We start from the raw sequence: 12,397 nt of genomic DNA, 5'->3' as shown, positions 1-12,397 counted from the left end.
GCTCTGTTGCCCAGGCTGGAGTGCAGTGGTGCGATCTGGGCTCACTGCAAGCTCCGCCTCCTGGGTTCGTGCCATTCTCCTGCCTCAGCCTCCCAGTGGCTGGGATTACAGGCGCTCGCCACCACGTCCGGCTAATTTTTTGTATTTTTAGTAGAGACGGGGTTTCACCATGTTAGCCAGGATGGTCTCGATCTCCTGACCTCGTGATCTGCCCACCTTGGCCTCCCAAAGTGCTGGAATTACAGGCGTGAGCCACTGCACCCGGCCTTCTTTTCTTTTTCGAGATGGAGTCTCATTCTGTTGCCCAGGCTAGAGTGCAATGGCATGATCTTGGCTCACTCCAACCTCCGCTTCCTGGGCTCAAGTGATTCTCCTGTCTCAGCCTCCCGAGTAGCTGGGATTACAGGCACACACCACCATGCCGGGCTAATTTTTGTATTTTTAGTAGAGACAGGGTTTCGTCATATTGGCCAGGCTGGTCTTCTGAACTGCTGACTTCAGGTGATCCACCCGCCTCGGCCTCCCAAAGTGCTGGGATTACAGGCATGAGCCACCGCACCGACCTACTAAGCTATTTTCCAAAGAAGTTATACAGCTCTACACTCCCACCAGCGCCACAGGCGCTGCAGTTGCTCCCCATCCTCCTTGGCTCTTGGTATTGTCAGGGTTTGGTTTTACTTGTTTACTTATTTATTTGTTTTTATTTTATTTATTTATTTATTTTTGAGACGGAGTCTTGCTTGTTGCCCGGGCTGAAGTGCAGTGATGTGATCTTGGCTCACTGAAAGCTCCGCCTCCAGGGTTCACGCCATTCTCCTGCCTCAGCCTCCCGAGTAGCTGGGACCACAGGCACCTGCCACCACGCCCAGCTAGTTTTTTTTTTTTAGTAGAGACAGGGTTTCACTGTGTTAGCCAGGATGGTCTCAATCTCCTGACCTCGTGATCTGCCTGCCTCAGTGTCCCAAATTGCTGGGATTACAGGCATGAGCCACAGCGCCCAGCCTGGTTTTATGTTTTTAAGTCATATTAATAGGTATGTAATGGGATCCAATATTTTATAAATTGCATTTCCCTGAAGACTAACGATGTTGAGAATCTATCTATTCATGCGCTTCTGTGTCAGGTATTCATGTATCTTCTTTAGTGAAGTACCTGTTCAAATCATTTGCCTTCTTTGAAATTTGGGGTGGTTTATTTTTTACTTTTCAGTGTTCTTCAAATGGTCTTTATATGTCTTTCATGAGATGTGTGATTTGCAAATAAATTCCCCCAGTCTGTGGCTTCTTTCCATTTTCTTAACTGTGTCATTCAAAGAGAAGTTTGTTTTATTTTGTTTTGTTTTTGAGATGGAGTCTTCCTCTGTTGCCCAGGCTGGAGTACAGTGGCATGATCTTGGCTCACTGCAACCTCTGCCTTGTGGGTTCAATCTACTCTCCTGCCTCAGCCTCCCGAGTAGCGGGGACTACAGGCTTGCACCACCATGCTAATTTTTGTATTTTTAGTAGAGACAGGGTTTTGCCATGTTGGCCAGGCTGGTTTTGAACTCTTGACCTCAAGTGATCCTCCGACCTCGGCCTCCCAAAGTGCTGGGCTTATAGGCGTGAGCCACCACACCTGGCCCAAAGAGAAGTTTTTAAATTTAATAAAGTCCAACTTTTTATTTTATTATTTGTGCTTTTTATATCTTATATATGATGACATTGCCTAATCCAGAGACAATATTTTCTCCTCTGTTTTCCTCTAGAAGTTTTACGGTTTTAGCTTTCATATTTAGGTCTATGATTCAGTTTAAATTTTATGTAAGGTGTGAGGTATGGGCTAAGGGTCTTTTTTTTTTTCTATTTTGCATATGGAGACCCAGTTGTTCCAGTACCATCTGTTGAAAGGCTGCTCTTTCTTCATTAAGCTTCCATATGCAAAAAATTTTCAAAAAGAACCTTTACATGTTTGTAGCAGGGCAATTGACCATATGGTCTATTCTGAACAATATACTAGTCCATTGATCTGTGTTTCTACCTTTTCACCAATACCACTTGATTAGTGCGCCTTTTTTTTTTTTTCTTTTTTGCAGAGATGGGGGTCTCACCTATTGCCCAGGCTAGTCTCAAATTCCTAGGCTCAAGCAATTCTCCCACCTTCGCCTCCCAAAGTGCTGGGATTACAGATGTAAGCCACTGCACCTGGCCTATAGTAAATCTTGAAATCAGGTTTTCAATCCTTTGTTCTTCTTTTTCCAAATTACCTTGGCTATTCCGATTCTTTTGAGTTTTCTTATAAATTTTAGTTTCAGCTTGTCACTATCTAAATCTGTAGACCTGTAATTTGGGAAGAATTGACACCATAATTGATGAACATGGTATATCTCTCCACTGATTTGGATCTTCATTGATTTCTTTCATCAGTATTTTGTAGTTTTCAGCATACACATCTTACCTATATCTTTCTGATTTACACCTAATTATTTCATTTTTGGAGTGCCATTACAAATGGTAGTTTTTTATGCTTTAATGTCCCATTGTTTATTGCTATTACAAAAGTGTAATTGATCTTAGTGTATTTACCCTGGAGCCTGTGTCTTTGCTAAACTCACTTCTTAGGAAGTTTTTGGTAGATTTCATGGGATTTTCTACAGTCCTGTTTTCTGTGAACAGTATGTTTTATTTCTTCCTTTCTAACGTGCCTGGCTTTCTTTTTTCTTGCTTTATCGAACCGACCAGGGCTTCAGTGTAATGCTGAACAGAAATGGTTAGCGTGCACACCATGGCCTTCTTTCCAATCGCAGGGGAAAAACATTCAGTCTTTCAGCATTAAGCACGATGTCAGCTGAAGGGTTTTTGCAGACGCCCCTTGCCATGCAAAATATCTCTTACATTTCTAGCTTGTCAAATTTGGGAGCGTTTTGGGGTCACGAGTGAATGTTGAATTTATTTTGTTTCCTGCTTTTCCTGCATAAAATGAACATGCAGTTTTTCTTTACTATTAGTTAATACGATGGATTGAATTACACTGATTTTCATAGGTTGAAACAGCCTTGCATTCCTGGGATATATTCCACTTAGAGCGATGTATTACACTTTTCATATATTATTGGATTCATTTTGTTGTTTTCTTGAGGAATTTTGCATCTGTATTCCCAAAGGATATTGATCTCTAGTTTTCTAGACCAAGTGTACATGGAACATCCACCAAGATAAACTATATTCTTGGCCATAAAACAAACTTTAACAAAAGTTTGAAATCCTTAACAGAAGTGTGAGCCCAGGCACAGCAGCTCATGCCTGTCATCCTGATACTTTGGGAGGCTGAGGTGGGAGAATTGCAGGAGGCCAGGAGTTGGAGACCAGCGTGGGCAACACAGCGAGAGCCCCGTCTCTACCAAAAAATAAATAAATAAATAAAAAACCGTGTGTGGTGACTGAGGCATGAGGATTGCTTAGGATTGCTTGAACTCAGGAGGTTGAGACTGCAGTGAGCTGGTGATAGAGCTAGAGTGCAATGGCACAATCATGGCTCACTGCAGCCTTGACCTGCGGAGTTCAAGCAATCCTCCTGCCTCAGCCACCTGGGTAGCCAGGACCATGCCTGGCTAATTTTTTTTTTTTTTTTTTGTAGAAATGGGGTCTTGCTATGTTGCCTAGGCTTGAAATCTTTAAACAATATAACAGAAATCATACAAAATATGCTCTCTGACTGTATCAGAATTAAATCATAAAATAATATGCTTTAAAATAACCCATTGGACAAAAAGGAAGTCTCGAGATAAATTTAAAAATATTTAGAGCTAAATAAAAATTTAAATGTACCAAAATTCACAGGATGCAACAAAGTAGTGTTCACAGGAACTCTTATAGCACTGCAATGCTCACATTAGAAAATAAAGGTCACGAATAAATCATCTAAGTTTCTACCTTAAAAAACTGAAAAAATAGGCCAGGCGCAGTGGCTCACGCCTGTAATCTCAGCACTTTGGGAGGCCGAGGCAGGTGGGTCAGGAGATCGAGACCATCCTGGCTAACATGGTGAAACCCCATCTCTACTAAAATACAAAAAATTAACCCGGCATGGTGGTGGACGCCTGTAATCCCTGCTACTTAGGAGGCTGAGGCAGGGGAATCACTCGAACCCGGGAGGCGGAGGTTGGAGTGAGCTGAGATTGTGCCACTGCACTCCAGCCTGGCGACAAAACGAGACTCTGTCCAAAAAAAAAAAAAAAAAAGAAACTGAAAAAATAAAAATAAGCCCAAAGCAGAAGAAAGGAAACAATAAAGAACAGAAATTAGTGAACTAGGAAACTGAAAAACAAATTAGTGAAGTAGAAAAAAATAAAACCAAAAGTTCATTCTTTGAAGAAACTAATTAATAAACTGCCTGACCAAGAAAAAGGGAAAACAAGTGACCCATGTTAGGAATGATAGGAAGAATGTGGTAGTGTGACTACAGCCCCACAGGCATGAACGGAAGAATAAAGGAATACTACAAAAAACGGAATCACAAATTCAGTAACTGATATAAAATGGACCAATCCCCTGAAGACACAAACTGCTGAAGTTAGAAATAAGAGAACCCACATAGTCTATTATTATTATTATTATCTTTTTTTTGAGACGGAGTCTGGCTCTGTCGCCCAGGCTGGAGTGCAGTGGCCGGATCTCAGCTCACTGCAAGCTCCGCCTCCCGGGTTTACGCCATTCTCCTGCCTCAGCCTCCCGAATAGCTGCGACTACAGGCGCCCGCCACCTCGCCCGGCTAGTTTTTTTGTATTTTTAGTAGAGACGGGGTTTCACCGTGTTAGCCAGGATGGTCTCGATCTGCTGACCTCGTGATCCACCCGTCTTGGCCTCCCAAAGTGCTGGGATTACAGGCTTGAGCCACCGCGCCTGGCCACATAGTCTATTATTTATTTAACAAACTGAGTCTCATAGTTTAAAACCTTGCCATGAAGGTTAACTGCAAGAATAGTGCCACTGGGGGGTTCTACCACACGTTTCAGGAGCAGCGCCGGTCCCTGCTCTGAGGAAAGCAGTCCTGTGTGTGCCCCTTATTGATGGCATTTTTATTAAAATGCACATACACAAAAGAAGAAAAATAAATGGCCCAGCTTCGTGTAAACAGTAGTGTTTATTCAGAACGCATAAACCCCAGCGCTCTCGGAAGGTTCTTCTGAGATGACCAGAGGCTCCAATCAGAGGCTTCGTGTGCAGGAAGCAATTACACCATGAAGGAGCAGGGGAGAGCTAGGGAAAGTCCACGTGGGGATCTGAAACTTGAAACGGTCAAAGACCAGACAGCACAAGGCAGCCCGGACAAGACACCCTCAACCCACGTGCACCAAACCCAGCCTCAGCCCCCAGCCCACCCCGAAGGGATGGGGAGGCGGTGGCTTGCTACTCATGACCTCCTGGGGAAGGAGGGAGCTGAGATCAAAATGAAATAAAGAACCTGGTAGTCGCTTCCGTATTCACACAAGAAATCTCATGTCTGAGGGCAAGACAAGCAGGGGCTGCCCCCTGGGACCCCTGAGATCAACACTTCTGAGGCCCTGCCACCTGCCTATCCCTTGTAGGGATTCAAGTCCAAATAGCCAGAGCCTCTGGCAGAGGAGATGGGGGAAACTGAGGTAGCCCTAGGGTCCTCCTCTCAGGTCAAGTTGCCTGGAGACTGTAGCAGCTGCGGTTGAGGCTGCTCAGGAAGCACAGAGCCCCCCAGGCAGCAACTGAAGCTGACGACTCCAGGGCCAGGCCATCGGGTCAGGCATTCAGGAACGCGAAAGCTGACGGCTCTGAGCCAGGAGGCTCTTTGACTGCTGTCCTCTGGGACGATGTTTGGGGGGCTCGGGGAGCATCAAGGCAGGACTCTCCTGCAGCAGCCCCGGCCCCTACCAGGCGGGGGCAGGCCACCAGCTCCATACCAGCAAACAAGGAGTCGCGGCTCCACGCACAGTTGCTGGGGCCTCTTTTTGGGCTGTCTGTGCCCCCTAGGACCTGTTCAGGTCCCCACCCCCTGCTTTCTGCCAGTCTGGCCTTGGCCTTGCTGGGGTCTCCGCAGGCTGGAATGGGGGAGGCATCCGGGGGTGGGGTGGGCACAGGGCTGGGCGGCATCCCAGATGAGGGAACAGGGCTCTGGCATGAGACTGCGGTTGAACTCAGAGGCTGGAGGAAGAGTTGGCTCCCAGCAAGAGGCACAGCATCGGTCAGCAGGTCAGATGGACCTGGGAGGGCGGCTGTGGGGCCAGGCTCGGCTGAGGTGCCCCGGGCAGGGGACAGCTGCCCACAGGAGGCCTCAAAGTGCCTCAGGATCTGAAAGAGGAAGGAAGGAGGAACCAGGGATGTTCCTATGCAACCCTGGAAATTGTGGGGACCAGGGCCCGCCTCTCCCTAGGACCTCCTCAGTTCCTCCACTCAGAGGGCAGGGCCAGCTCTGGGCAGGATGCCGGCTGCCAGGAGGGGGCTGGAGCAGTGCACCCAGTTGTCATCCCAGAGAGCAGCTGTTGGGCTGGTGCTGGCGACAGGGGGCAGGTGTCACACACACACCTCAAATCTTGTTTCTTCACTCACTACTATACCAATGGACACCCTCCCCGTCATAACCCACCAGGCACTGCTGGAGGGAGTGAACACACGTGGCCCGGCACATCTGGGTGTTTCCAGCTGTTGGACGCAGGGTTCTTCCAGCACGCCCGTTTTAGAAACCCCACTATGAGGTTCGCCTGCAGTGGTGCAAACCCCAGGCTCACTTGTCGCTCTGACTGAAAGGTGAGCTAGATAAGGACGACTTGGAGATGGGTGACTAAGGACCTGTGTTTCCAGCAGCCAGGGAGAAAACAGGAAGAAAGAAGCTGGAGATGTCCACAGGCAGGAAGAAAGAAGCTGGGGGTGTCCACAGGCAGAGGGAGGGTGCCAGGGCCTGGTAGCAGAGAGAGGCCTCCCAGTGTGATTCCAGCAGCCTCCAGGCAGTTCAGAGTGTTCAAGTGCACAGAGATCAATGGAACCACTTCTGCCCTCCGGAGCCTGGGAGCTGAGCATGAGCTGGGTCATGGGTGGCAAACTGCATGTGCAGTCAGGGAGGGCTTCCTGGAAGAGGTGGGTGTGAGCCGAGACACAAGGGCAGGAACATTAAGGCAGAGGAGTTTGGGGGCTTCCAGGAACAGGTAGAGGCCAGTGTACTGTGAGTGCTGCGGAATTGGGGTGGAAGGCAGGAAGGGAGTGGGGAGGTGAGGACCCTGACTCACTGCTGCTCCCTCTGCCAGCGGGACAGGGACTCGGGAGGGGGGGTCCGGGAAGGGCTGACCAAGCACCAGGCAGGGACAGGGTGGCCATGGACTGCAGTGTATGCCCTGCTGTACCCTTGGACCCCGGTGTGTGTGGTACTCTGCAGCTGCCCACCTTGGTGGCCTTGTTGGTCACAGGTCCCGGGCTGCCCATGCTGAGCTCCTGCAGCCGCGGCCGGGTGCGGAGGAGGATGTGCTCCTGGGGAAGGAGGTCGGCGCTCCCCAGGGAGGCGATGGCACACAGGGCCCTCTGCGGACGGAGGGAGGGGACATCAGCACCCATGGGGCAGCAGGTCCATGCCAGGGAGGCCTGTCTGGCCATCTCTCTCCCTATTCTCTCTCCTCCTCAACGACCAGAGTGTCAGGAGGCACCAGGGACAGCTCCACCAGACCCCTGTCCTCATCGCCTCACACCCCAGTTCCCAGACACCAGAGCCCTGTCCTCATCGCCTCACACCCCAGTTCCCGGACACCAGAGCCCTGTCCTCATCGCCTCACACCCCAGTTCCCAGACACCAGAGCCCTGTCCTCACCGCCTTACACCCCAGCTCCCAAACACCAGAGCCCTGTCCCCACCACCTAACACCCCAGCTCCAGAACACCAGAGTCCTGTCCCCACCGCCTTACACCCCAGCTCCCAAACACCAGAGTCCTGTCCTCACTGCCTTACACCCCAGTTCCCAGACACCAGAGCCCTGTCCCCACCGCCTTACACCCCAGCTCCAGAACACCAGAGCCCTGTCCTCACTGCCTTACACCCCAGCTCCCTGACACCAGAGCCATGTCCTCCCTGGCTCCTGGACAGACCCCAGCGAGAAGCACATGACCTGCTGCCCTGATCGCCTTACCTTCATTCCTCTGCATGCCCCTGCAACATAAACGCGTGTCCATACTTTCATGTGCACGCATACAGAGGCACATACATACACAACCACACACATGAAGTCACGTACACACGCACACATGCACAGGCATACACACACAGGCACACGCACACACACAGGCATGTGCACATGCATAGCCGCACACACAGGAATGTTCACACACAGGTATGCCCACACAAGCACACACACGCACACACACACACAGAGGAACGTCCGCACACAGGCATGCGCACAGTCACGCCCTCCCGCCCGCATGCGCAGCTCACCAGTTGCGTGCACTCACTGGTCCCACGCAGGTGGCAGGTCAGCAGCTGTAGCACAGCCTCACAGTTGAGCAGTCCACACCTGCACAGAGGGGACACCTGGGTGGTGAGTGCGGCCCGTCCCCTCCTCCCTCGCCCAGGGTTGGGGCTGGGGCAGAGCCGGGCGGGTCCGGGCGCACTCACGCTTTGATGAAGTGCTGTGCCTCCTCGCGGCTCAGGAAGGCGCGTGGTCCCCGAGTCACAGTCCTCACCAAGCTCAGCTCCTGCTGACAGTCACTCAGGGCCACCACCTCAACCCTGCCAGGGGGAATGGCCAGGTCAAGGGTGAGTTGGGGCCGTGCCCCCACCCTTGCCTCACCCTGGGGAGAACCTGGAGAGGAGCCGCGCTGGGAGGGGGGTGGTGTGGTGGCTCCGAGACCACTCCTGCATATCCAGCGGCTCCCACTCACCTTTCTGGCAGGTCGCCTGGCTCCCGGCTGGCCCCTGAATGGCTGTCGCTGCCGGAATGACTGCCCGAGTCTGAGACCCTGCTCAGGTCACTGTTCTGGGAGGAATTCTGAGAGCTGGGGCTGCTGTCCAGCTCGTCCCAGCCCCCTCCGGCCTGCCCAGGCTGATGCCTCACGGCTGGAGGAAACAGGATGGCCCGTGAGATCCCCAGGGCTTCAGGCCAGCCCCATGCCCACCTCCCGGGGCCCTGGACCAAGGCCTTGGGGACCAAGGCCTTGGGGACTGAGTCCTGAGCTGAGGATGGGTGGCCACCTTGGCTCCAGCTTCAGCAAACACCAGCCCCAGTGGGCATCTGCTTCCACCTCGGGTCCCGTCCCCTTCTGCTGTGTGGGAGGCCCTGGGATTTGCCTCCATGGCTGCAAAGCCCCAGCGGTGACAGGAAGGAGTGACCCAGACCCCAAGGGGAGGAGCCCTCGCCTCGATACCTCGGGGACCTGGAATAGCCCCGGGGAGTGGGTTCCCCAGGGTTGGGGGACCGTGGCTGGCTGAAGGCATCGTGGCAGGCTGGTAGGTGTCACCCCGCGGCAGGAGCCTCTGGGTACTGGGACTCTCGGGCCCGGGGCGCATGGCGCTGGCCACCACCTCTGCGGCCTTCTGGATGGTGGAGAGGAAGGCTTCGCCTGCCGAGCCTGCACCTGAGGAGAGGGAGATGGGACGGCCGCCCAGTGCGGCCCCCACCCACGTTCTCTGGGAGCGGGGTGCCCGCATGGGCTCCCTGCTCAGGCTTGGGGAGGTCGGGGTACACGCTGCAGGTAGGGAGGCCTCCGGGTGGGCCCCAGGCCCTCTGGAAGCTCCCGGTGGACTCCACGTTGGCATTCCCACGCCCAGGGGCCTGGACACCCCGGCTCACAGCAGTTATGCCTCTGTCCCTCTGCTCTGTCCTCTGGGGGTGAGGGTGTCCTAAGGGGCTTGGGCTCGGCCTTGGCTCAGGGAGGTGTGTCCAGGGCTTGGGGAGGGGCCGGCCTTTCCCGCGTGAGCTCCCTGTAGAAGGTGCCCCCACACCAAAGTGTCAGCAGGAGCCCCGGGCTGCGTGCAGGACAGTGTGACACAGCCTAACGGTGAGCGGCGAGACACCGCCCGGGGCCTGGCAGCAGGGCACAGCTGGGCCGGGGGCTGGCTCCCAGCTGCAGGCAGTGGTGCCACCTGTGGTTCTTCTGGCGCTAACAAGTAGTTGTCCACTGGCACTGCCTCAGCTTGTAACAGCTCCACACGGGACTGCCTGAGTTACTCACACTATAGCCAGGGGCACAGCCTCAGCCCCTCTCGGAGTGGGACTCACCCCTGCCATGGGGCCCAGCCCTGACTTCTTGCTCAGCCTGGTTTCTCTCGCCTGTCCGTAAAGCAGCCCTGGCCACACCTGCCCCACCCCTACGGCAGCAGTGGGGACAGCCCCAGGAAGGGCTGAGGCCGTGTAGGGGAGGAGACGGGGGGCAGCAGCTACCAGGTGGGGCAGCATGGTCCGGCCCCCACCGCCCTCCTCATCCCTGTACCCTGAGATGCCGGGGCCCATGCAGGCCCTTTCCACTCACCCGTGCGGCCATGTTCCTTGCTGTAGCCAAAACCCTGGAGGGTGCTGTGCGGCCTGGCCTGGGAGCCCATGCCTGCAGAGGGGCCTCTGTCAGCAGCAAGTCGGCCCCCACCATCGGCCCTGCCCATGGGTGGCAGAGACGCCGAGGACACTCGGGGAGGCAGAAACCCGGTGCTGGGACTGGACACAGTCCCCTCAGTCACCTACCTGTGGCAGGCGGGTTCCCCAGAGGCTGGGAGGGAGCCAGTGGCAACACGGTGTCCGAGAACAGGGTGCTCCCCAAGTCCTACACGGGGAGGCGGAGGCCCTCAGCGTCCTCATGCCGGGGCCTGCTGTACTCGCCCTGCCACTCTTATCAGCTCTGTTCTGTCCCCCGGACACTTCTCCTGAGCCACTCAGTTGGACACAGGCTCTGTGTCCACCAGCAAGGAGCAGAGGCAGGGGTCCCGGGCAGGAGAACTGCAAACCCCCCAGCTGACATCCTGGCCCCCGTCCTGCCCCTCTACAGGAGGAAGGGCACCCCGCAGAGCGACACTGCTCCTGGGCTCACCTGCGCGGCCGCCCGAACCTTCTGGTACAAGCTGTTCCCATGCAGAGGATCTGGGGGCCCCGCAAAAGCTGCAGAACATAAAAGGCAAGTGGGGGGCAGGGCTGAGCCTGGCACCGCTGCTCCCTGCAGAACATGGTGAACTGGACCCACTCCGGGGTGGCAAGTTCCCGCCACCCGGGCCCTTCTGTCACGGCCACTGGCACGCCCTCCTCCAGGACCCTGCAGAGACCACACCAGAGCAGACCCTCGGCTCCCCTACCCATGCCCCACAGAGGCGAGTCTCCACGCAAACACCTCGCCTCCCCCAGGGCTGGCAACCCCTGGTGCCTGAGCTGGTGTGGCCTCCCCGCAGCCCACTCTCCCTGCCCCAGGTGCACCAGGGGCCTGAAGGGAGAAACCAGCCTTTTTATCACAGCCTGAAAGCTCCACCTGGACCCACCCATCCCCAGTCTCAGCCGCCGCAGGCTCCCCTGCCCTGAGAGTTCCTCTCACGGTGAACTGGGACTTCTTTCCTTAAATCTTCCGGCCCCAGGGCCCCCTGAGCCTGCACTGGGAGCCGAGGCATCCTTTCAGGGCTCATGCTGAGAGCCGCGCCTCTGAGAACCCCTGGAGAGCCTCAGTCACAGACGAATCCACTCGCGCCCCTTGGCTGCCTGTCTCCACCCTGGCAGGCTGGCCCTGTGATTCGCAGACGACACCCCTGGCTGTCTCTGGGCCCAGGATGGCAGCCGCAAGCTGAGTCAGTGGCTGGATAAACTGACCCCCTGCAGCTGCCATCTTCCCGCAGGAGCCCAGGGCACCCGCCTGCCACCTCGCGCTGGCCCTCCTCTGTGACACAGCAGGAACATGACCATCTCGGACAAGCCTCTCATTCTAAAGGTCATCTTAACCAAAAACCGCCTAAATCCAAAGGGCATCAGCCTAATGGCTAAAGTCAGTGCAACCACAAACTACAAATAACATCTCCAACCAGAAACACTCCAAACTCCTCCCCCACCAGACATGCCAGCCCGAGATAACCCTCCTCCGGCCGGGAAGACACCAGCTTTGAGAAAACCCACCTCCGGGCTGGCAAGATGTCTGTCCCAAGATAACCTCCCGTCCTTCCAACCCTGCCATGAGCTGCTCCACACACATAAACATTCCGAGCTTCTGATGAGCCCCTCACCCTAACACCAATACACACTCTCAGTCTGTAAGAGAAAGGGCTTCTGACCACAGTCGGCTGGGGGCGCCTCTCAGGTTTTAACTAAAGAAAACTTGTCTTGGTCTGGGCGCGGTGGCTCAAGCCTGTAATCCCAGCACTTTGGGAGGCCAAGGCAGGCGGATCATGAGGTCAGGAGATTGAGACCATCCTGGCAAACACGGTGAAACCCCGTCTCCACTAAAAATACAAAA

The 12,397-nt window shown here is 54.4% G+C and overlaps 1 protein-coding gene across 7 annotated transcripts; it reads right to left on the bottom strand.

The window, feature by feature from the left end:
• Nucleotides 1-5,099: 5,099 nt before the first annotated feature.
• Nucleotides 5,100-12,376, bottom strand: LOC111542313 (AP-4 complex accessory subunit Tepsin). Of its 7 annotated transcripts, none has more exons than XM_026450092.1 (9): nucleotides 11,000-12,376; nucleotides 10,657-10,735; nucleotides 10,451-10,522; nucleotides 9,147-9,556; nucleotides 8,864-9,111; nucleotides 8,598-8,711; nucleotides 8,418-8,496; nucleotides 7,383-7,517; nucleotides 5,100-6,296 (listed from the first exon to the last, which is right to left on the bottom strand). In XM_026450092.1, exons 3-9 carry the CDS (start codon nucleotides 10,518-10,520, stop codon nucleotides 5,748-5,750), a joined length of 1,605 nt encoding a protein of 534 aa, XP_026305877.1. In that variant the 5' UTR covers nucleotides 10,521-10,522; nucleotides 10,657-10,735; nucleotides 11,000-12,376; the 3' UTR covers nucleotides 5,100-5,747. The 7 variants fall into 7 exon arrangements, with proteins under 7 accessions (XP_026305877.1, XP_026305878.1, XP_026305880.1 ...); XM_026450093.1 differs by having other exon boundaries at nucleotides 9,147-9,550; XM_026450095.1 differs by having other exon boundaries at nucleotides 8,864-9,038; nucleotides 9,347-9,550.
• Between the last annotated feature and the right edge of the window lie 21 nt (nucleotides 12,377-12,397).

The sequence above is a fragment of the Piliocolobus tephrosceles genome, unplaced genomic scaffold, assembly GCF_002776525.5.
Source record: "Piliocolobus tephrosceles isolate RC106 unplaced genomic scaffold, ASM277652v3 unscaffolded_12403, whole genome shotgun sequence".
NCBI lineage: Eukaryota > Metazoa > Chordata > Mammalia > Primates > Cercopithecidae > Piliocolobus > Piliocolobus tephrosceles.
This window is presented reverse-complemented; position numbering and strand designations above follow the sequence as displayed.